The 25432-nt window shown below is 38.5% G+C and overlaps 2 protein-coding genes across 3 annotated transcripts in view; one reads left to right on the forward strand and one right to left on the reverse strand.

Annotated features, from left to right (window-relative positions):
* The window catches only part of SIAE (sialic acid acetylesterase), a 73855-nt gene that overhangs the window by 10336 nt on the left and 38087 nt on the right, over positions 1-25432 (forward strand). The window contains exon 2 of one of the 2 annotated variants that reach the window (XM_025998997.2): positions 13379-13511. The gene's annotated coding sequence lies outside the window, so the exon portion shown is untranslated. Of the gene's footprint in view, positions 1-13378; positions 13512-24813; positions 25056-25432 lie in introns of those variants that run through there. The other variant, XM_072729476.1, reaches the window with a different exon arrangement.
* Positions 13166-25421, reverse strand: SPA17 (sperm autoantigenic protein 17). The gene is made up of 5 exons (XM_025998998.2): positions 25290-25421; positions 23967-24147; positions 18170-18240; positions 16286-16372; positions 13166-13490 (listed from the first exon to the last, which is right to left on the reverse strand). Exons 2-5 carry the CDS (start codon positions 24118-24120, stop codon positions 13347-13349), a joined length of 456 nt encoding a protein of 151 aa, XP_025854783.1. The 5' UTR covers positions 24121-24147; positions 25290-25421; the 3' UTR covers positions 13166-13346.

Consider the following 25432-nt stretch of genomic DNA (forward strand, 5'->3'; position numbering starts at 1 on the left):
GATGCAGGTCATTAAAAACATTCTCCTAATGCAGAAAGCAGGAAAACAGGGTAAGGGAAAATGGAAAATATCCAACACGTTTTGCATGTTTGAAAATGTTTCTGCTTTATCTTTATACTTGTATGATACTTTGGTGGGGTACAGAATAATTTATTTCAGAAATTCAAAGAAATTTCCAGTGCAGTATTAGCTCTTGAGAAACTTCTTTTTCTCTCTAAAGATTAGTAGAGTCTTTTTTTTTTTTTAAAAAGATTTTATTTATTCATGAGACACACACACAGAGAGGCAGAGACACAGGCAGAGGGAGGAGCAGGCTCCCCGTGGGGAGCCGGATGTGGGACTTGATCTTAGGACCCCAGGATCATGACCTGAGCCAAACGCAGATGCTCAACCACTGAGCCACCCAGGTGCCCCCTCAAAATTAGTAGAGTCTTATTGTCCTTAAATATTCACAAATTTTTCTCCATGTGCTTTGCTGTGGATTTACTTTTATCCATTGTCTAGGTACTTCTAGGATCTTTTCAATCTCAAAACTGTGTCTTTTCTTATGGAAATGTTTCTAGAATTATCACACTGATAATTCTGTTTTCCTGCTCTCTTTTCCCCTAAATTTCTAATTTTCTCCTATTTTCCGTCTTTGTCTTTTTACCTTTTTTTTTCCCTGGGAGATTTCCCCCACACTTTTCCTTCAAACCCCCTATTGAATTTTTTAAAAGATTTTATTTATTTATTCATGAGACACACACACACACACACAGACGCAGAGACACAGGCAGAGGGAGAAGCAGACTCCATGCAGGGAGCCCGATGGGGGACCAATCCTGGGATCATGCCCTGAGCCAAAGGCAGACGCTTAACTGCTGAACTACCCAGGTGTCCCTAAATTTTATTTTAATAGCATTTAAAATTGAAATATGCCTCACATAACATATGATTCACTACTTTAAAATGAATGCTTCAGTAATTTTCTTTTTAGTATATTCACTGTGTTGTAAAACCATCACCATTATCAAATTCTAGGACATTTCTAACATCCCAAGAAGATCAGGACATTTCTAATATCTCTATACCTCATGGCAGTTAATGCCAGTTCCCTCCTACTCCTATCCCCTGGAAATCATTAACCTATTTTCTGTTTTTTTTTTAAGACTTTATTTATTTATTCATGAGACACACACAGAGAGAGAGAGAGAGAGAGAGAGAGAGTCAGAGAGGAGGAAGAAAGCAGAGGAAGAGGAAGAAGCAGAGGCAGAGGAAGAAGAAGGCAGAGGAAGAAGCAGGCTCCCTGCTAAGAGCCGGATGTAGGACTTGATCTCAGGACTCCGGGATCACTCCCTGGGCCTATGGCAGGCGCTAAACCGCTGAGCCACCCAGGGATCCCCCTCTTTTCTGTTTTTATGGATTTACCTATTCTGGACATTTCATTTAAATGGAATCATACATATGTGGCCTTTTGCATCTGGCTTCTTTCACTTAACATAGTTTTTTTTTTTTTAAGGTTTATCCATGTTGTAGCATGTAACAGAACTTCATTCCTTTTAGTTTTAAAGATTTATTTACTTATTTTCGAGAGAGGAGGGAGAGAGAGAGAAAGAGTGAGTGGGAGGAGGAATAGAGGGAGAAGGAGAGAATCTCAAGCACACCCCCCCACCCCATGAAGAGCCTGACACAAGGCTTGATCCCTTGGCCCCTGAAATCATGACCTGAGCTGAAATTAAAAGTCAGACACTTAAGTCACTGAGCCACCCAGGTGCCCCAAGACTTCATTCCTTTTTATGACAGAATAATATTCTGTTGTATGGATATACTGCATCTTGCTTGCCCATCAACTGGTTGATGGACATTTGGGTTGTTTCCAGTATTGAGCTACTATGAATAATGCTGCTATGGACATTTATGTACAAGTTTTGGCATAAAAATATGTTTTCAATGGTTTTGGGCATGTACCTAGAGATGGAATTGCTGCGTCATATAGCAATTCTATAACTTTTTGAGGAGCTGCCAAACTCCATTGAGTTTTGAAATTCTGCTATCAAGTTTGATATTTCTAAGAGCTCTTTTTAACATTTTCTGAATGCTTCTTCTTTTTAAAAATGGAATGTAATATCTTCCTCCTTGAGAGTATCGATATATATGTATTTTTGAAATTTCTTCTCCCTGTATAGTCTGTCTCACAAGGTTAATTTAATTAATTAATTAATTAATTTTTAAAAAATATTTTATTTGTTTATTCATGAGACACACACACACACACACACACACACAGAGGCAGAGACACAGGCAGAGGGAGAAGCAGGCTCCATGCAGGGAGTCCAACGTGGGACCAGATCCCAGGTCTCCAGGATCACGCTCTATCTTGTGGGCAGTCTTGTTGGCTTTGAGTGTCAAAGTGATTTGATGGTCTATTTGTTGAGAATCCCTAATGTTAATTATTTCGATCAGATTCTTCAGAGGAGGACCTTCCAATCTCCCATGGAAAGTTAGGATCTTCCTTTTTTCTGGGGGGTGACTGGGAAAGTAGGCTATAAGTCTCTGGATATTCACAGTTTAGTATGCACATGGTCACCTTATAGCCTTCTTTGGGCATGATGTGTCTGTTCTCAAACGGGCCTGGCAGCTCCCAGTCTGGAGGCTGTTCTATCCTCTCTGGATTGTAAACCTCCAGGTTTATGCTAGGATGAGGGTGAGGGAAGGTTCCTAGTGGCATGGAGTGGGAAAATGAAGCTAAGGATCTAACTACTTCTTAAACTTTTTTTTTTTAAGATTTTATTTGAGAGAGAGATAAAGTATGCATGAACAGGGAAAAGGTGGGGGGAACATGGAGGGGCAGAGGGAGAAGCAGATTCATTGCTGAGCAGGGGGCCCAACATGGAACTCTGTCTCAGGACTCTGGGATCTAAGCCAAAGGTAGACGCTTAACTGACTGAGCCACCCAGGCACCCCACTTCTTAACTAGTTTTTGCTCAGTTTTGTTTAGCCTCTTCCCTTTTCCCTCTAGATCCTGTGCTATCTGCTACTACCTGTATCTATGCTTTCTGGGAATTTTGTGCAAATTGTCTTCATTCTCAGCCTTCCTCACTTTGGCTTTGGTTCTTTTGGTTCTGCTGAATCTGGTTTCCAACTTCCAAAACTTGGTGATTTCGTCTCAGTTCTCACTTTGCCAATCACATTTTAGTTACAAAAAACACCATTTGCTGTTGCTTTGATGGAGTTTCAGGAGGATACGGAACGAATACATGTCTTCAGTCTTCTCTTTTAATCCAGAAGTCTCCAATCCACCATTCTAAGTGAAAGAAAAAAAAAATCCTGCTATTTCTCTTTCCATCTGAATTAGTCAGGATCTCATCAGGGGGTAAAACCCACTATACTTATTTTAACAGAATTTAATATAAAGAATTGTTAATCAGGTATAAAGAATTGTTGCCTAAAAAAGCCAGAATAGACAACTCAGCTGTTCTGGAGATAGAAATTGCAGGCAGCAGCTACTGCTCCTAGGTCTGCAGAATAAAGAGAGGTAGTTGGAAGGACTGAAAATTAGAAACTTAGTGAAAGGCTTCACAGAACTGAAACGTAGGCCTCAGAGGAAGAACACTGCTGGGCTGGAGCTGTCCTCTCTGAGGCCTCTTACCAGGCCCTGAAAGCTAGATTCAGTTGCTTCTGAACTGCTGCGCTGGGGTGAGATGTCACTCAACTCAAAAGGCACAGAAAGCCAAAGAGAAGTTAAACAGAAAGGAGCATGTGCCAGGGTGCCTGGGTGGCTCACTCAGTGAAGCATCTGCCTTTGGCTCAGGTCATGATCTTGGGGTCCTGGGATAGAGCCCCACAGCAGGTTCCTGCTCAGCAGGGAGCCTGCTTCTTCCTCTCCCTCTGCTGTTCCCCCCACTTGTGTGTGCGTGCGCGCTCTCTCTCAAATAAATAAATAAAATCTTGAAAAAGAAAAAAAAAAACATAAAGGAGCATGTGCCATCCTCCTCCAGCCTCGAAGTCTCCTGAATGGCCCTTATTGTTAGAGCTTAAAAGAGACCCAGCTGGCAAAGGAGAAATGTGGTGTGCAGAGCCCGGTTCCAGCACCAAAATGCCAAATAGAAGGTGGAATTGAGGCTGAGGGACAATAGCTTTGAAACTGGTATAGTTTGCCCTTTCAGCTATTCGATTGCTATGCACCCTGGTAAGCCTGTTTGAACTTGCATATGACAACAAAATCAACTCTACGTTTCCACCTTCTTACAAAATCATTCTCCCTCTCTCCCCCTAAAGTGAGGAGAGACAAAGTCCAAATAGCAATTGTATCCAGATGTGGGAGACAGGCTTTCTATTTCTGAGCTGTATTAATTGCTGGTTGCAGTTCCAAGTGAATGTTCTGTTTCTAAACATTATCTTTTAATCCCAAATTTTCTCCTTTGTTTCCCTCATTTGGTTCAGCAGTTGGGTGGGGAAGATAGGGGGGATTATATACTGACCTCCTTAAACACTAACGAGTATGCTTATTGTCAACAAGTTTGCTTGCTAATGTGCCAATGTGCATGCATTCCCAAGAGCAGTACGAGTTCCAGTTGTTGTTCATCGTCTGCTTTTAAGTTTTGCCAATCTATGAATGAGAAATCATATCTCACCATTCTTTAATCTACATTTTTCTTATTGGGGAGAATTCACATCTTTTTTCCATATGTTTAGTGGACCTGGATTTCCTTTTGTGCTCACATATTTGCCCCTTTCCCAAATTTTTCTTCTTAATGGTCTGTAGGAACTCATAATTTTTTTTTGGTAAAATGTATTTGAAAAATATAGGTAAGAATAGAGGCGAATATATGGGGCACTTGGATGGCTCAGTTGTCAAGCATCTGCTTTTGGCTCAGGGAGTGATCCCAGGGTCCTGGGATCGAGTCCCACATCAGGCTCCCTGCCTGGAGCGTGCTTCTACCTCTGCCTATGTTCCTGCCTCTCTGTGTGTCTCTCATGAATAAATGAATAAAATCTTTTTTAAAAAAAGAATAGAAGCTAATATAAAAACATGCATGTTCCTACCACCGAGCTTTATTAAAATGTCTTATTTGTATTCGTTCAATGTCTGACTCTGGGCTTTTTTTTTTTTTAAAGAAATAAAACATGTATATACTTGAGATCCTTTAGGCTTCCTTCTTCAATCCTATTCTCTTCCATTCTCCACAATAATCACTATCATGAATTTAGTGTACCATCCCCATGCAAAGTTTTTATACTGAGTAGAAGTTATATTCTGGATACTAACCCTTTGTTAATTTTATGCATTTTGAATTGCAAATATCTCCTCTCATTCTGTGCTGTGTTTTTCACTTTGCTTATGGTGTTTTTTGATATATGAAAGTTTAAATTTTAATGTGATCATATTTATCAGATGTTTCTTTTATGGTGTGTGCTTTTTGTGTTATATTTTAAATATCCTTTTTCAATCTTTCCTGTATTCTTTGTAGGTCTTATCTTTTTGATAAATCCCTATGTTCCCTTGAGGAAAGGATCATGATTTATATACTTTCATCCTCTACAATGTTAATTCCAGTAAATCCCAACCGGTGGGTCAAAAACCCTAGCTGTGGACAGCAGCATGTTGTCTCTTTCTGAATATCTGGCTCTAGCTGCTGATCCCTTCAGTCACTATCTTGTGCTCTTCCCTCTTGTTTCCTTTTTCTTGATGTCTGCATTTCTCCTTCCTATTCTTTAATGCAGGAGTGATGTGTTTAGAAGAATATCAGTTACAGCTGAAAACCATTACAAATAAAGAAGATTACTAAAAAGCTAAAAAAAAAAAAAAAAAGAGGATTAATAGGATCATACAAGTGGAAAGCCCTTGGACTTTAGAATGTGATTGAGTAGGTCATTGACCAGATACAGTGCCTTCATTTTTGACCTGCTTTCTAGTGGGTCAGCTTATTTTAAAGCTTGTTTTCCCTTGCAGCTACAGGACATTTTAATGCCTAATTCAGTGACATTTGGGCTAGATAATTCTTTGTCAGGGAGGTGTCTATCTTGAGCATTGTAGGCTATTAAAAAACATCTTTGGGTTCTACCTGTTAGATACCAATACCATTCCTCTCCACCCTGGATTGGAACAAGCAAAAATGGCTCCAGACATTGTCAAACATCTTTTGGGGGGTGAAATCACTCCGAGCTGAGAGCTTCTTACCTAATTAGATGGGCCTAAAACACATATCTGGTCTGAAACAATGATAGAAGGTGCTACTTGGCTTAAGCCAGTCTACACTTATCTCTAGAGCTGGTTCAACTTTTGGTCTGTGTTGGTGAAGTGTAGAAGTCAAAGGAAAGCTAGGTGCTGATGGGAAGGTGGAAGTGGTACCTGATAGTCAAGAAATGGCCACCCCCAGAAAAATCTGATATGAGGCTCGAAGTGGCAGTTAAGGGACCATTGCCATGTTCTCCCATTATAATACCTTATAGTTAATCAATGAGTCCTAAGTCCTCACCATTAGCTCTTCCATTATAATGAAAAGAAGGGGGAAGAGAAGGGAGAGAGAGAGAGAGAGAGAGAGAGAGAGAGAGAGAGAGAAAGATGTATCTCTGAGGTCTCTTCTTATTGGCCACTAATTTTACCATGAAGACCCTGCACTTGTTATTTTATCTAAACCTATAGTATCTCCCAAAGGCCCCATATCCAAACACGATCAGATTGAGGGTTAAGGCCTCAACATAGGAATTTTGGAGGAAACACAGTTTAGTATTAGTGTTAGTATTTGGAATTTTGGTAAATAATTCATTTAGAGAAGAAATAGACATGCATATTTTTCTGTTGTAGGTTAGCTCCTGATCAGCAGGTCTGCCCATTGTTCAATTCTAATACAGATGACGTTAAAAGAAGCAAAAAGTTTATACAGGTGTAGGTATGTCAGAGACTTTCAAGTTAACTATCATAGGTCAGGTTCCTTGGAAATGATTTCTGAGACTGATGGTTTTGAGGGTTTGAGCAGAGATGATTTATTGAAGGATAGCTGTAAGGATGGTAGGGAAGCAGGATTGGATGGAGGAGGAAGTTGAACTGGGCTAATGTTGCAACAGTTGTCTCAATCTGAGGCAAGGGGCAATGCTCTTGTGCCGTTGTAGTCATTAGATGCAAGCTGTCTCCAGGGAGGGTGCAACCTAGGGGGAAGCAGCTCCCTTATGCTGAAGGCATTTTCCAGAATGGAAGCAGCATTCGGTCCTGAAAAAATAGAGTGTGTGGGGGGGGTGCAGGTCTGGGCAGCAGACCACAGCCTTCATGACATGACTTGAACAATCTGAAAGCAGGTGACTCTAAAATCATTGTGGGGATAGCACTGCAGTTAGTTGATCTTGTTTCCCTTCTAATTGCTTACGTCTCCAGGGAAGCATGTTTTCAATTGTCTCAAGGATTTCAAAAACAAGTCTTTCTGGCAGCTTCCAAAATCGGCGTGATGCCTAATTTATCCAACTGAGCTCTGCTTCTTAATAATATAATTTCAGTGGGATAAAATGCCTGAGTTTTTGGTCAGAAGCCTCTGAGACAGGTGCCTTCAGGGATAGAATGATGGCTGACTTTCATACCTTCCCCATTATATCTGACCCCTTTGGGATAGTATATTCCTTCCTGTGGTGATCTCTTGGTCTTGGAGTGCTGACAGTTCTATGGCAAGGTATTTGGTAATGAATGTGGTTGGTGGCTCTTGAGATTTTAGTTACAATATGGGCAGATTTTAATATTTTGCCTCTATACAACAGAGATTGCATGCTCCTAAGCACATTTTATTCAGAGAAGTGTTTTCACATTTTAAAGTATCACATTTTTCATGTCCACTATCTTTTGAGAGCTTCACAGATATAAGTAATTGTCCATCCCAGTAGCTATGGTTATAAAAAACACTTCAGATTAGATATAAGTTTATCACCATCATAAATTCATACAAAATGGGCCATTATATGTATATTATAGATGTATGGCAGAGGGAAAATAGGCCTAAAAACAAAGAGCCAAAGACCTAGATTTATATTTTAACCTACTCTTTAGAAATATCCTCAGGCCAAAAGAACACCATGTAGAAAATTAGTATCTGGCTCTTATATAACCTCCCTTCCCTCCCATAAAACAAGAACATGGGGATAATTTCACAGCACAAAACTCAGTTTGGAGAAAATATGATACCTGCTGAAATGTTTCCAAATATTAGAAAATTCAAGTTAGCTTGAGGTATAGAGAAACTACTGAGTTACTTTTATTGAGAAGTTAGGGAAGTCACTGTTGAGTTTGCTTTAAGATCAAACACACACACACACACACACACACACACAAAAGATCAACCACAAAAGTGGATGATGTCGTGTTAAGAGACAGAATGGCAGCAACAATTCAGGTTCTTATCTTGGGCTCCTCTCTCACTCACAGACACTGAGCTCCATATCACAGTGCAACAGAGAGCCCATCCCTCCAGATTATGTTGGACTTATGTTTATTAGAAAGGACTGACTGATGATCTTGGAAAAAACCCTCCTTTTCTATAGGTACAGTGTTCTTAAGAATGTTTTATGAAAAACTCATGGTCACAAACTCTCATACTTAGCTTCCCACAAAACAAAATTATATTTTAAAAATAGTTTAAGTTCTTCTTCTCTCACAAGATTTTTCATGTTTTCCTAGACTTCAAAGCTCTTTTCTTGGGAGATGCCCCTATCTGCTTTGCACAACTCCAAGGAGTGTCAGTAACATTGCAATTTCTGTGGCAGGCTACTCAGATCTCTCCATGTTTGTTAGCCTCATGTCTGTTGTTTTAATTTTTTCCTTTCTTTTTTGATACTTCTCTAGTGTTTGGTTTTGGCAAATAATTTAATAAACAGCACAATGTAATGCGAAGCCATGTGGTGATTAAAGCATTGTGGTGGCTATTTGTTGGTTGCTTGCCCAGTATCCACTGTCCCTTCTTCCTGACAATATTACTCTGTTTCCTAGAAGGGACTTCAAACTTTCCTGAATTTCAACCAGGTTTTTGGGCGGAATTGACCCTCTGCTCCTAGGAGTAGGTTCTGATGGTGATAGGTATGAGCCAATTAGCATATTCTTTTCCCCTGATCTCAGTGATTTATTCAGGGATGGATGTATAATCCAATCAGCTAATTTGATGGAAGAAGATAAATATCTCTTCCCCCTTCTCCTCCCACTTCTGTATGAACCACCAGAAACATTTCACTCTTTTCTGCTGCATGTAATAGAGGCAACTAGGCAGTGGACAAAATAGCAAATTTCTATCCTCGTGGAACATACATTTTAGTAGGAGGAAGTGGTCAGTAAACAACACCATTCAGGAGATGGTGTTCAGAAACATGGAGAAAAAATGATAAGGGAAGGGAGTTAGGTAACAGGAGGCAAGATCTGCATAGAACAATTGTGGAGACTTTAGCTTTTACTCTGAGTGAAATGAGAAGCCATTGGAAATTTCAAGCAAAGGAGTGACAAGGTATGACTTGAACTATAATAGGACATTCTGACTGCTGTGTTGAAAAGGGAAAAGGGTGGAAATAGGGAGACTAGTTGTGACAGTTATGAGGCTTTAGTATATTGAAATATTGGTTCCAATTCTTCACTCCTTTTAATATAATTAAATCTAGAGGGAGAGGGGGAGGCATATCTTGAAAGAAATGATGGGTGCAGCTTTTGGCTCCTGAGGTTGACTAGAGTCAAACACAGAAAACTCGCAAAAAGTTTTTAAGAAAAGTCTATTGGCAAAAGCATTCCTAACAACTAAAAGAGACTAAAGGTATGCAAGATGTGAACAGAAATTTGGGCTCTCAATTTTCTACAGGCAGGAATCAGGTTGAGAAATCCACTTATCCACCAAGAAAGATATATTTGCTAGTGCCCTTTCCAAGTGACAAAGGGAGATGATGGAAAAATAATAATTTTCCATACTGAAGAACCAAGAGGTATGGTGAATAGACTGGAAAGTGATTCTTAGAGATCAGAACCTGTGCCTAATCATGAAACATTATTCCCTTTTCTCAAATAGAGGAACTTGACAATCTTCACTTGGTGGGATTTCATAATTTTTATGGGCCAGTGATTCCTCTTTGCTTCCATTATTTTCTTTCTTGAATGAGAGTATTTTTTTGTGGTTATATTGTCCCTGCTCATAATTTGTTGCATGTATAAGAAGAAGATACTTGCTTTTTAAATTCATAGGCTCAAGAATAGCCATATCTGGACCTGATATAGATCCAGGTTTTCAAGGATTTAATGGATCTTTTAGAGGTCTTGGGATAGGAGTGAATTATTTTGCATGTGAAAGGGATGTGAATAATTACAACCAAAAGAACAGACTGTGGTAGATTGAATTATTGGTTCTTCACAATTCTTCACTACCCCTTGTAGTACTATTATGCACAGATGACTTTGCTATAGTTTCATGGTAAGCAGTGTATTTTCTCATTTCTTGACTTTGGGCTTGGTCAAGTGATTTCCTTTGGTCAATGGGATGTCAGGAGAAGTCATATGGGAAAAATCTTAAAATATTCTTCTATGTTGGCTTTTCCTGTTTATGCTTATATGACTACCATGAGAAAAGCATGTCTTGGGTAGCATTTTCAGCATTGGCTCTGAATAGGACACATGAAGTAGAAGGTACTACAGTGGACCTCTGCTCTCACAGCCTGAAGGAAACCTTCCCCAGTCAACCCACAAACCTTCAGCTTACAGCGATTCTGAACTTAATTTCGAGTCTGGAGTCCAGCCTACCTCAGCTAAAGTACTACTGATCCACAGACTAAATGAGAAAAAAGTAATGGTTTTAAATCTTAGACTTTGGGATGGGTTATGTGGCATTAATGTGGTAATGACTGAGTAATAAGGAGAACGTTGCAATGATCCCTGAGAGAGAGAATGGGAACTAGGACCAGGGTAGTCACAGTAGAAGTGATCAAATTCTGGGTATATTTTATAGATAGAATCCATAGGTTTAGCTGATCGATTACTAATGGAGTATTAAAGAAAGAGAAGGGTTGAGGATGAATTCTAGATTTTTGGCTTGAGCAAACAGGAGAATGGAATGGTCATTTTCTGAGATGGGAAAAACTACAGAGCAGTTGTCAGGAGCATTAATATTAGTATTAGATGTGTTAAGTTTGAGTTGCCTATAGACATCCAAATAGGGAGGTTAAGCTGGTCATTGAATATATGTCTGGAGTTGGAGAAAGGCCCAATGTATACAGGTATACATCTGAGAGTAGTTAGTCTGTATACGGCTTCTAAAGCCATGACACTTGATAAGATCAACAAGTGTGATCACTTGAAAAATGGTCCAGTGACAGGTTGGGAGTACTTCAGAGTTTCATGGTTGGGGAGCTGAAGTTACCAGCAAAGAGACTGAGAACAATCAGGTAGGGAGATGAGGAAAACCAATTAATTGATAGTAAAATGTTATTAATATGTGTTGTTATGATATCCATTCTTCCTTACTCACTTCTCTTTCTTCACCAAAAATGCCAACTGCTAGATTTGTGTATGTGTGTACTATGTGGAAAGCACAGCATTAATCACTTTATACGTATAACAGAATTATTAAAAAGTTAAAAGGTATCTTTTTTCTTTTTTTCTTGCTATGTACTCACTAGGGGAAAAAATCTCCTTTTCCTTTTCTAGTCTTCTCTCTAGGACAGAGAAGCTAAGTCTCTGTATTAATTCTGGGTCCTCTTCATAATCCCCCAAGCAGGATGGCTTTGTTTGAGGAGCAAATGGATTGGAGGCTGGTGCTTTAAATGGAATAGGGGGATGAGCGGCTGGAAAGCTGGAGGAGAGTTGATTATTTTTTTTCCTCTCTAAGCCTGGGAGAGGGGGGTTAAGGATGGGAAGAGAAAGTCCAGTGGATATTAGAGACTTGTGTTTAGCCAGCATGTAGCTCCCTAGTGGCAGTAAGACCTTGGAAGGGGGGATGGCTGTCTGGAGGTGAGTAGAGATTGGAGAATGAATGCCACAACCTTGAAATTGCTAGCATAAGTCATCTGATTTGAGTGGGTAAGATCACTTGGGTGAACTTCTGTTGTAGAGCCTGAAAAAGGCTCAGGGATGGGAATGGGGGGAAATGGGGCACCTGAAATAAAACTGCTTTGCAGAAAGAGAATGTCTGAGCTTAAGACAAGGATCTAACTGTTTGCAGGAGGACACTTGTTATGCATAACATGTGGCTGGTTTTAGAAGCTCCTTAAGACAGAGCCAGGCATGTTACTGAGCTTTGGGGGAACAATGGTTGTGTGACTGTGAGCTGAGAGATGTGTAATGTTAGAACCAAAGCTTGGGACATCCAAGGTGTGCAGACAGGAATCCGAACCAGCCAGGACATTACCACGATGCTGCATCATCATGGTAGAAGGTTAACAGCATTAATTAAAGAAGATTCCACTTCTTCTCTATTTTGTTTTGGGAAAGGAACTGCATCTTTTGGTCTAAGACATGAACCCCACAGTTTCTTAGATATTCAAGGGTGAGAAGGCCTCACAAAGGAGAGACCAAACTTTCTAAAAATAAAGCACTCAGGGAGGGGGGTGGCTTGAATGATTCACTGAAAAAAAAAAGATGTAAGACCTTTTGAGTTTATGATACAGGTATTTACCATTTATGCATTGAGAAAAACTTGGGAAGTTTTAGTTGAGGAAGAATATTTATGATGTTATGATGATTTTTGTTTTTTTTTTTTTCAAATATGTATTCATCTTATTCTGTGTAGTTCTGGAGAGCATGACAATAAAAAAAACATCAGCTGGGTGTAGGAACAGATATTCACTACTAAATCCCAGCACATGTTTTGGGCTCAATACATTTTTCAATAAATGATTGCATGCCTGCATGACAAATGAAAACATATGGTTGAAACTTACAGGGAAGCAGGTTTTTGATTCAGCTTATCTTTTTAATAATTTGAATTATTCAAAAACTAAATGGACTATGCTTGAGAGGCAGTAAAATTCTCTACCACCAGGAGTGAACCAGGAGCTGAAGGACTATTTTTCAGGCATGTGATAGAGAATTTATTCATTAGATAATGGTTAGACCACATAACCACTGAGAGCACTGAAAACTCAGACATGCTAGTTTTATAGCTTTAAATCCAGGGGTCTTTATACAGAGACTTGGGAGAAGTATAAATAAGACTCATGATCTCAGAGAAATCTTTAAGAGGCATGTGTTCAATGGCATGTTTATTAAACAAATGCTCATGACAGATTTTCACAACAGCAACAAATGTTATTTCACTACATCACATCTCCCTTACTAAGAAAAAAACAACAATCACAGCGAGGCTGATGGATCTGGATGATTTTTTCATGTTTTTCTGGGGAGCGGGGGAGTAAAACCAGTCTTCTCACTCATTTCCCTCTCTTTTCTCTCCTTCAGCATCACCTGACTTCATTTTCTTCACCTCCTCTCTGGCTAAGTGTCCCCGGAAGGCTGCTTGGATTTTGAGAGCAGCATTCTCCTCTCTTTGTTTTTCTTCTTCAGAAGATTCCTTTATGGAAAGGAGAAAAAAGTAAGATGCTTCTTAAATATACAGTATTTTGATGCCATAAAAATAAATGCATAAATTTAATCAGTTTAGGGATGTAACAATTGAGATCTCTTGCTTCTTAAGGGAATTTTATACACTGTCATCGTATATATACTAAACGATGAGTGCTAAAATAGCAGGCATTTTGTTTTCTCATTCTTTAATATGTCTCTGCAATAAACGATCGGTGCCAACTTCCCCCTCAAAATAGCTCCTATTTAACAGTTTCCTGAGCAATAACATTTTTTTTTTGAAACTAAGTAAGAATCCTTGAGGCATGGTAAAAATGTCAAGAATAGTAAATGTGCTGTTTCAAAATAATCATGATTACATGAAATTAATTTCTTAATTTTTCAATGATTAGCTAAGCAAAATCATATATTTAAAGTGGACTGCCAAAGAGAAATCCTTTTAGTCCAATAATATCAGGTTTTTAAAAAAATTTTTTTATTTGATTAGCTGAGAGACAGAGAGACAGAGACAATAGAGCAGGGGGAGGGGCAAAGGGAGAGGGAGAAGCAGACTCCCCACTGGGCAGGGAGCCCAACCACACAGGGATCCATCCGGGCAATCCAGGATCATGACCTGAGCTGAAGGCAGGCGCTTGAGCAACTGAGGCACCCAGGTGCCCCCAATGGTCAGTTTTAACATGGTTGGCTGAACTTCTGTATATAGCTTCTTTTTTTTAAAATTTAGGTGTAGAGGTGTCTGGATTGCTCAGTTGGTTGAGAGTCTGACTCTTGATTTCAGCTCAGGTCATGATCTTAGGGTCATGGGATTGAGCCCTGTGTCAGGCTCCACACTCAGCATAGAATCTGCTTGTCCCTGACTCTGCTCCTCCTGCCACTCTCTCTTGCTCTCTCTCAAATAAATAAATAAAATCTTTAAAAAAATAAAATTTATATCTAATTTACCAAAATATAGACAGTGAAACACACAGGTTCTAAGTGTCTAATTCAATAGGTACATAGCTTTTAATATATCATTTTAAATTATAACAGTAGTACATGTACATTTAAAAACATAAATGTCCCTGGTTGTGAGTTTTCTCCCACTTTCCTAATCCTACTCCTAAGATGTAACCATTATTATGGGGTGAGTATATATATATATATATATCCTTCCAAAGTTTCTCTGTATACAAAGTATTCATATGGGTATATACATGACTTTTTATCTTAAAAATCAGATCATGCTAATTACAATGTTCACAACTATTTTTTCCATGTAACTATGTATCTTGGTTCTCTTTTCTATATTATTATTCAGTATGTAATGCTGCCCATTCTTCCACTATTATATTACATTGTACTAATGCAACTTGATTTATTTACTCAGTCCCCTGTTGAAGGACCCTTGGGTTATTTATACCCTCACCCCATTAAAAAAAAACAATGAAGCAAATCTAGCTCTCAAACTTTTAAATACAAATAGGATGGTATTAAATCCACTGAGATGATGCCTCAGTATGGGCAAATGCATTACAGTGGAGTTGGAAATCAATAATATCTCAACTCAGATTCATGAATGGGTAAGGACAACTAGTAAAGATGTAAGGAAATGACACTGGCAAATAGCAATGTTAGGCTGATTGGGTTGTATTGATATAATTCTGGCATCATTTATAAAGGTTATAGGGAAAAGTTATGCCCCTAGCTGGATAGGAGGTAAGGTATGTCTGCTTTGGGTGTCAGTTAACGGGTGACTAACTGGGACATTAAGACATGAAAAGGAACTCAGAAATTTGGTCTTCAACATTGTAGAGAATGAGCTCTTTCCCACTAGGCTTGGTTCTCTGAGTCTGGACTATGCATAATATAGGCAGTGATATGCTAGTAAATGTTTATATATGGACTCTCCAAAAAAAAAAAGTTTGATTTGTAGTATTGGCCATGATCTTCATACTCCTACCATGGCTGATGTTTGGTAAAGTAGACATTACTGATCATGGGTTGTATAGAGATGTGCACAGTTGTCTCTTGAGAGCTGGCTCTAGCACACTACTGAAAATAGGTATCTTTGAAGGTGGACCCTACTCAGGTCTTTACTGCTTAGATGTAGGCTATCAGGCAGGAAGTAATTTTTTAAAAAAATATTTTATTTATTTACTCATGAGAGACACACAGAGACAGACAGAGAGAGAGAGAGAGAGAGAGAGAGAGAGAGAGAGAGAGGCAGAGACACAGGCAGAGGGAGAAGCAGGCTCCATGCGGGGAGCCCGATACGGGACTTGATCCCAGGACTCCAGGATCACGCCCTGGGACAAAGGCAGGCACTAAACCGCTGAGCCACCCAGGGATCCCCAGGAAGTCATTTTGTAGACAGCAGTGCATGGAAGGTGAGTAAGACCTTTACACATTGCGGAAAGCCATTCTGTTTGGTGGTATGTGATTCTCTGCGAGTTTCCTTTTGTCATCTCTGACCCTTGCCACTGTGTGGTGGGGAGAGCATCGATTAGTGAAAAATTCTCAGAGTGGAAAGTGAATCTGAAGGATGAAGACTGAGATTCTCCCACCTATTGCCAATCTTGGAAAATAAGATTTTATTTTTAAGGGCAAGAAGGAGTTTTCCTTTATAATAGGCATAGCTACAAATGATCTATCAGTGAGTTTATCACTGATGCCAGTTATTTAGAGCGCAAAGTGATTATTTTAGCAATATGGATAACAGACTAGATTCATATTTGGAGTATAATTTTAATTTGAGGGATATGATTCTTTTTAGAAATCTAATAATATATGGAAAATATAACTTACAAAGGCTGTGACTGGTGTCTCATCGTCTTTCACAGATGGGTGAGATTTTTCTTTTTCTGACTCACAATTCTCAGGTGATTCTTGCTCCTGGAAGAGGGGTGAGAGGGTCAAACAGGCAATATTCCAAAACAGTAAAGTCTTGCATCAAACTGCTGAAAGTCACTAAATATTTCTTTATGTTATTGAGAAGTAGTAGGAATTAAGTACATGCTGATTAAAAAAAAGAAAAGAAAGTAGGTTGGAAAAAAAAGAAATTAAAACTCTCAAGGGAATATGCATAAACAAATATGACCAAACAATTGGTGAAAAATGTTTGACATTTTTGCTTTTGGAATGTGTGCAGCATTGTTTTTATATAAAAACAAAGCTATTGTCTTATACTAAAGTTGTTAAGATGCTGTAATGAATCTTGAACAAAGTGTAAAAAAGAAGTGCTGCTAGTTTTTAAAATAAGAACAAAATATGTGCCATTGTGCCCCATGTTGTGAGATCAAGTGGACTTTTTAATGAAGTTTGAAGGTTAAAAATCATATCAAAGAAGTAAATTCTACGGGGAACCATTTAAATAAATAAAAAAAAAAAAGGAATATCAGCTATGCCTATTTTGACATGGTTATTGAAAACTTTCACCAAAATAGAGGCATTGATAATTCACAACCTATGAGAAGAGTTTCTTGAATCCATAAAACAGAAATTTGAAGACATATAAGCTAATTAAGTAAAGCCTTTAGAATTCAAAAGAGATGGAAAAAAAACACCCTAAAATTGCTATGTGACACAAAGACTTAAAGCTTTTTGACACTATTCTTTTGATTGAAATAAAACATGAACACAGAGAATTAAGTTAAGTGGAAACAAACTCAACACTCCCATTATCTGGCAGGCACAAATGGATGGAACTTCACTTTTGAACTCATGGAAAAAGTGACAGGTATTTCCCCTGGAAATTCCCCAGTTCTACTGCGGAACACCATCAAAACCTGAACTTGGTTAATTCCTTTTAATTCTAATATCTGGTGGAGATTTGTGGCTAATGTATTATCTCAGTTGTCTAGAAGAGTGCTTCTCAGACACCAATGTACCTACAAATTACTTTGGGGAGCTTGTTAAAGTTCAGTTTCTGACTTGGCAGATCTGGAGTAGAGCCTGAGACAGAATTTCCATCAAGTTCCCAGTTAGTTGATGCCAATCACAAAGGGTCACACATAGCCCTTATCAACCAGTGTTCCTCTTCTGGACCACAGAACACAGAATGTTTTGAGGGACTATTCTATCAAGGATGGTACATAACTAGAATCATCCTGGATACAAAGGAAAGACATTGATTCCTTACATGCAATGAGTGCCTTTGGCTTAGGGCTTAATTATTTTGGGGAACCTTGGTTGAGAAAGGCTGGTTCAGAGAATGTTGCTAAAGAGAAGGCAGGTTCAGTCTTTGAACACATTAGTTTTGTAGAAGAAACTCCACCATGATGTCAATGATGATGAAACAACTGGATAAATGGTGTTTTTTTTTTTTTTATGAAATGCCATTTGTTAATTCAACAAATATTTATTGAGGATCCGCTATTGCTAACCATCGTGATACCCAATACAATTTGAAGAATAAATGATAGTAGTTATTCTGTAACTTTTCAAGTACATTCTTTGTGTTGATTACCTTTCAATTTCAGCTAAATATCTGTTCACAATTCAGATACTTTATTTTTTTCAAATTAAGATACTTTAGAAAAAAAATTCTCGTCAGAAAGAACAGCACAACTAAAAAGGTTTAATAAGATATATATGCCTTTCATGATCGTGATTCTGGGGAGATTCTGCTATTATCTGTTTTGGAGACAAGGAGAAGAAATAACCAAATCCATGAGTTTCATAGGACCATACCTTGAATGCATGGTTGTTATAGAAGCGGTCGTCTACCTTAGCCCCCCATTCTGCTGGATCAAAGTTGGTTTCTAAATAATAAAAATATAATAATTTCAGACTTATTTTGAGTTCATTAAAGTAAATCCAGATTAGTAACACAAGATATTTTTTCAAACCACAGGTTTTTTTTTTTTTTAAGATTTTATTTTTTTATTTATTCATAGAGACAGAGAGAGAGAGAGAGAGGCAGAGACACAGGCAGAGGGAGCAGCCGGCGTCATACAGAGAGCCTGACGTGGGACTCGATCCAGGGTCTCCAAGATCACGCCCTGGGCTGCAGGCGGCGCTAAACCGCTGAGCCACCGGGGCTGCCCAAGCTGGAAGTTCTTTATGGCTAGTTGAAAATCTTACTAAGGGGACACCTGGGGACACCTGGGTGGCTCAGTGGTTGAGTGTCTGCCTTTGGCTCAGGGCGTGATCTTGGAGTCCTGGGATTGAGTTCCATATATGGCTCCCTGCAGGGAGCCTGCTTCTCCCTCTGCCTATGTCTCTGCCTCTGTCTCTGTGTCTCTCTTGAATAAATAAAATCTTAAAAAAAAGGAAAATCTTATTATGTACTTAGCTTAACACTGTAAACATAACCAGTGATAACAATATATGATGCTCCTCCTCCTGCTTGTGCTCTCTCTCTCTGTCAAATAAATAAAATCTTTAAAAAAATAAAAATGAAGCATATTATGAAGTCAGTAAACAAAGACAGGAAGAAATATTTATATTTAAGCAGATTTTTTGAACTTTTCATTATGAACAATTTCTTTTTTTTAAAAAAAGATTTTATTCATCTGACAGAGCCAGAGAGTACAAGTTAGGGGAGTGGCAGAGGGAGAGGGAGAAGCAGGCTTCCAGCTTCCTGCTGAGCAGGGAGCCAATGACATGGAGCCCGATCCCAGGGCCCATTCCTAGGACCCTAGGATCATGACCTGAGCTGAAGGCAGACGCCCAACCGACTGAGCTACCCAGACGTCCCCATTATGAACAATTTCATTTTTTAAAAATTATTTATGATAGTCACAGAGAGAGAGAGAGAGAGAGAGAGAGGCAGAGACACAGGCAGAGGGAGAAGCAGGCTTCATGCACCGGGAGCCTGACGTGGGATTCGATCCCTGGTCTCCAGGATCGCGCCCTGGGCCAAAGGCAGGCGCCAAACCGCTGCGCCACCCAGGGATCCCCTATGAACAATTTCAAACTTCAAAAGTAGAGAGAATAATATAACGTGTATATTACTCAGATTCAACAATTACAAACTCAGGATTTATCTTATTTTATCTGTAACTTCACTCAATTTCCCACCCTTTCTTGTGATTATTTTCAAGCCAGTTCCGGGCATCCTATTGTTTTATCTATAAATGTTTATTTCAGTGTGCATCTCTAAGATATAAAGCCACAATATCATGATCACATCTAAATACTAACAATAATGCCTTAATATTAGCTATCCAAATTTCTCCATGTTGCCTAGTATATTTTTTGTTGATTTTTTTTACTGTTGATTTGTTCAAACAGAACCCAAACAATGGGCCCACACGGCCTTTCATTATGCCTTTTACATCTCTTTTAATTGGAAGAGATTTTCACCCATCTCCCAGCCCACATATTTTTTCCTTGCAATGTTTTTGTTGAGGAAATTGGATCATTTTTCCTTTGGAGTTTTCCACAGTTTAGATATTTCTGATTCCATTCTCATTATGACTTTTAACAAGTTCCTTTGCTTTTGAATTTCCTGTAGCTGATTCAGAATTTATTTATTTATTTAGCAAGAATACTTTAGAGATAATGCAGTGTAGTTTTGTCAGGATACACATAATATCTGGTTGTCTCTCTTTTTATCATCTTTAATGGCCCATTGGTGATGATTGCTTAGATCATTTCTTTAGGGATTGCAAAATGGCAATGTTCTTATTTGATCATTATTTATTTCTGGAGTAATCAGTAAAGAAAAACTTTCCCATATCAACAGCTAACTGTTAGCTGACACACAGTTCATCCAGAAAAGGCAGGTTAAAGTTTTGATGCTTTCCCCCTTATTGACCAGTTTTCAGAATAATCAGTTGGTTCCTTAGGATCCTCCTCTTAAGGAAGTTTTATTTGTTTTGAATAGTTAAGAAATTGGGTCAACTTCAATCCACTGCATTTATTATTCTTATTGATGCTCTCACTGTCCAAAATTGGCCAGTGGGAACTCATTCAAGTATTCAGGTGTTCCTGAGTCCTTTGGAAACAACTCTAGTAATCATTGATAGTTTCCTTATTTTCTGGTATGGCAAGATGTTCAGGCTCAACTTGCATATTTGCTGACCAAATCACGGAATTAGCTAGTCTAGAAGCCTTGGTCTGTGGGAAATGGTAGCTAGATGTCACACTCTAGAGGCTGGGTGCTCATTGGTACTGGGTTGGTCATTGTTTTGTAGCCTTTTAAAAAATGTATACAGCTAGAGAACATCTCTTTCATTTTTGAAGAGAAAATATGTCATTGAGGTCACACTGATATTTTTCTGTTCAAATTTAGGATTATAGGATTTTACTAACTTATTTTATTTTTATATCTATGTCATTTTTCTTATACTAAAAATCTTATTCTAATAACAGTAGGATAGTTACTTGTTTGCTATGTCCTAAAGTGAATAAAAACTGTAATTATACTATAATATTATTAACAATGATTACTGAAAACAATTTAAGACTTTTTTTTACTTCATTTTGTTTTTAGGGTATATCCACCGAGATGTACACATTACTGTATGTATTATAAAGTCACTTGAAATAATTTTTCTGTGTGGTTATATCTACCCATTTTTATTACTAGTTAGGCTCCTTTGTTTCACTTCACTTCCAAACTTTAGAGATTGCTTAAAATTTTTAAAAATTTCTTTCTACTTTAAACTATGTTGAACATTTGTGATTTTGAATTCAAGATATATTCAGAGAAGTCCAGCTTTCTAGCTTCTATACTGTTCCCTCCACTCTGTTACTTTTCCTCCAGAGGTAAATGTAGACTTTTAAAAGACTTAGTCTTTCATTAAAAATATAAATGAATAGTTATATATTCATATCAACATCCCTTTATTAGGTAATTGGTAGTATACTAAACACTTTTTTTTCCACCTTACTTTTTTCACTTAACATATCCTCAAGATCACTCTATAGCAACATATAGAGATCTTTCTCATTCTGTGTTTTAAGTAGTTATATATAATTAATTCCATTGTATGGATGTCCTCTAGTTTATTCAACAAATTCCCTATGATGGATGTTTCCATCAAACATCCGTTTTTTGTTTCCTCAAAAAACGATGCAATGAAAAGGGAAGAAGTGGAGCTTCTCAGTCAAATTCTCTTCTTTGGGGTTATATCATTTTATATCTCCTCCAGCAATGTATATGACTGTTTATTTCCCCTCTAGCTTTGTCTAGAATAAATTGGCAAACTTTGGCTTTTTTGCCAGTTTGATGGGGGGAGTTGGTAGTGGTATGTATCCCAGTGTAGTTTTGATCTGGCTTATGTTGTTATGGGTTAGTTTCAGTGTGTTCCCACATGTTAAGGGCAATTCACATTTTCTTGTGTGGTTTGCTCATATCTCTTGACCATCGTTTTATAAAAGGCTATTGTTTTTTCTTCTGTATCTTCACAAAACTTTATTAGGTTTATTAACCTGTTGGGTTATAAATTGCAAATGTTTTTCTTCAGTTTAGCATTTGTAAGTAGTTTCACTTTTCTTATGGTGATTTTGCCATGTAAAACTTTAGTTTTATGTTGTCAATCTTACCAGTCTTTTTTTCCCTAATTGCTTTTGGATTTTTAAGTAATTATAGCAACTTAGCTAGAAAAGTTTTTTCCTCTCTTAAATTACAGAGAAATTCATCCATGTTCCTTATCTGTTTATATGATTTCATTTAAAAATTTAAATCTAAAAAAATTTTAAATCTTTGATCAATTTGGAACTTACTCTGGTGTGTGATGTAAGGAATAGATTCAATTTTATCTTTTTTCCATCTTTATCTCAACATTATTTAATAAAAGCCCACCTTTTCCCTAACGATTTGAGATACCACTTATATCAAATGCTAACATGTTTTCTGTCAGAAAAATCAAAGTTAAGACTAATAATTACCTATGAAGACTGCTGGAAGGGAATTCTTGCATTGTGAGAGACACTAGGCTAGAGGACTTTTTTCTTCCCTTTTGGATAGACTACATTCTGATACTTGCATCAGTTGGATAGTTCACCTTTGGTTTACATGAGTGGAATTGAGTATGGGGCTTTAAAATTTTTCAAGTAGTTTTATCTAGTTTTTTAGTTAGAAACTAGTATTCTGAGACTATTACTCTGAATCACCAATTGCTTTAATTATCATGATCCACTAACAATGACTCAAATGATTTTGTAATGGGACATTTCTGAGATCTAAAATTAAATAAATGACTAAAGACATTTTACTCATGAGTTTGTAAAATTAATGTTATAATAACAAAACTAATCCCCATTATAATTCACCTCTTACTCTGAAAGAGTTCTTTTAATCACTTTTTAGTAGCATTTAAGTTTTAAATTATACAACAGATATTCATACTGACTGGATATGGAAAAGACCAGCAACATTCAGGAAATTGGCAGAGATTCTGAGCTCTGCCGGGGTTGAGAAAAGAAGACAAGATGGTGGAGCGGTGCAGTGTGTATGGGAGTGGTTTCAATTCAAGCCTTGTGGTAGGTTTCCTTCTTCTGGAAAATGATTTGAAATTGAATGCTCATTTACTTGTAGTTATTTCTAGTCACTTTTACCACTCTGTTGGAATACTGCAGTCAAAAGTAATGATGGAAACAGCTCATACAAAATGTTTGTTCTAGTCAAGAATAGGTTTGTTTTTTTTTTTTATAGAGATGCATAGCTGTAATAATTCCCATTTTGACTACTGGATCAGATTTTGATAGTTATGAGACTTCAGAGCTAGGAATTTGGAAATTTTATTTCTGTAAGTGAAGAAACTTCTCTGGCTTTCAGCCAAAGAGTCACTGTTAGCATGAATCTTAGTCTCTGGGCAGGATAGGACCTTGGAAGAATAGAGAAAGGATATAAATTACTTCCCAAGCTGGGATTTCTTTCTTTCTTTTTTTTTTTTTAAGGAGGCTCCACACCCATGGAGCCCGACATGGGGCTTCAACTCACGACTCTGATATCAAGACCTGAGCCAAAAATCAAGAGTCAGATACTTAATTGAGTGAGCCACCTAGACACCCCTGGAATTTTAGTTTTAAAAGCAGTATTACTCTGTGCTTTTTTGCAGACAGTTTCACATACCCCAGCAAATACCAATCTATTTAATGTAAGGAGCATAGAATTATTTTTTACAACAGTTATAATACTTTGAAGTAAGAAGAGCCAACTTGTAAAGACAACCAAACTCTCTTCCCAGGAGGACTAGGCAGTCAGCTGCTTGGCTTGCATTGGAACAGCCTGTTGGGAGATGGAGGGATAGGCTGGATGATCTCTTGAGGTTCCCTTCCACCCAGTGTGTCCATGAAAAATACAACAAAGAAGGTCTGAGTAATCAACTGGTAATCTTCAATAATGTGAAATAATGTGATTTAGGAAAACTTATCATAAAGGCACATGTTTTCTATAGCAAGAACTGTTATTTGAAGCTACTTGCCTCATAAAGGCTTTCTGTGGAATGACAATGGTCTTGACCTAGTTTCACCATAAACAAATGCTTAGTCTCTTACTTAAAAAAAAAAAAAAAGCCTATTAAAAAAATCTTACTCTCTCGTTTCTCTAGAAGATTTTCAAAATATGCTGCTGCAAAAGCTGGTATATTTTCTGGTTGCTCCCTCAGAATCTCCCGTGTCAGCCCTTCAAGAAGATTGCCAAATCCTTGTGGAATTCGGTAGTGGGTGTTGGAGAATGGAATCGACATCTCCTTGGAAGGAACTGCCTATTGTACCTAGAGATTCGTTAGAGAGTATTGTCTGTAAGCTTGTCTGATTTTACTTATATAATCACAATTATGACGGCAAATTATTTCTGAGACCCAAATTTCCTGAACTTTAATTCTCCCCCCCCCAAAAACAACCCCAGTCCATGATTTCTTCCAGAGTTTCGGACTCTCTATCACTAATTAGAATATTACAAATACAAACTCATTTACTAGGCCTAATCATTATTTTTTAAATTACAAAAATCGCAGATTTTTTTTCACTAGAACACTAAGACTTTTTATTTCTGTCCCATAAATATATATTTTAATATATATAATATCTAATAATATAATATATATTTTTAAAAACATACATTAAAAAGATGAGGGTAATTTTTGTTATCCCACAGGAACTCAGAAGTACTGTTAAAAATTCATCAGAAATTACCAAGAAGACACTCTTAGGGGGTTTAAAATTTCAAAAAAGTGAAGTAAGAGCCAATCTTGGTTCTAGAAATTACTCTAATTTGTTGTAACACTTAATTAGTCTTGCCCCTTGCTTCCACTTCGGAAGCATGACCTACAATGCCTGGAAAGGCCTACATACCCCCCAGAAAGGGGCAGCAGGGGCTCAGAGGGCGGAGGCAAGATCAAAGATTTTGCAAATCCAGGCTCCAAGATTTGGGGATTCTTGTGTTTTCCGGTTTTGTCCTGACCAGGTCTGATCTTCCGGTCTTGGAATACAGGACTGGACCGAGGACAGCTGCCAAGCAGCGGGTTGGGCGGCTGAGTGTGCAAACGACACCCTGGCCCTTTTTGGTGGAGGTGCCAATGCCACACGGTCCGCCGGCGGGGGTCTAGGTGAGGGCGAGATGGTGTCACGAGGCCCACGGCGTGCAGGATGTTTTTCGGTTTTCGAGGGCACGGGAGATGAGGTACCGAATCACTCCAGGGCAGGGCGAGACCCTGGACGGTCTGGGGAGGGGAGGGCGCTCCGAGCGGGGACCGGGGCCCTCGAGGGACGTCGAGGATCGGGGATCGCAGGCTGCCTCGGCGCCCCAGGTGCCCTCGCGATCCCGGAATGTGTCGGGGATCCCGAGAGAACGCGAGAGGCCCAGGGGACAGGCGAGGTCTCGGGTCTGCAGAGGAAGTGGGGAGAACCGCCTCACCTCTCCGTTCTCGCAGAGCTGGTTGCCGATGGTTCCGGTTGTTATTTCTCGTTGCTGGGTAACCGTTTTTTTTTTTTAAACTCAACTACGGCGGCCGGGAAGGGGACAGGCCCGGCATCGCCCGGCGGCCGCGGACGGCTTCG

Source organism: Vulpes vulpes, chromosome 12 (genome assembly GCF_048418805.1).
Source record: "Vulpes vulpes isolate BD-2025 chromosome 12, VulVul3, whole genome shotgun sequence".
Taxonomy (NCBI): domain Eukaryota; kingdom Metazoa; phylum Chordata; class Mammalia; order Carnivora; family Canidae; genus Vulpes; species Vulpes vulpes.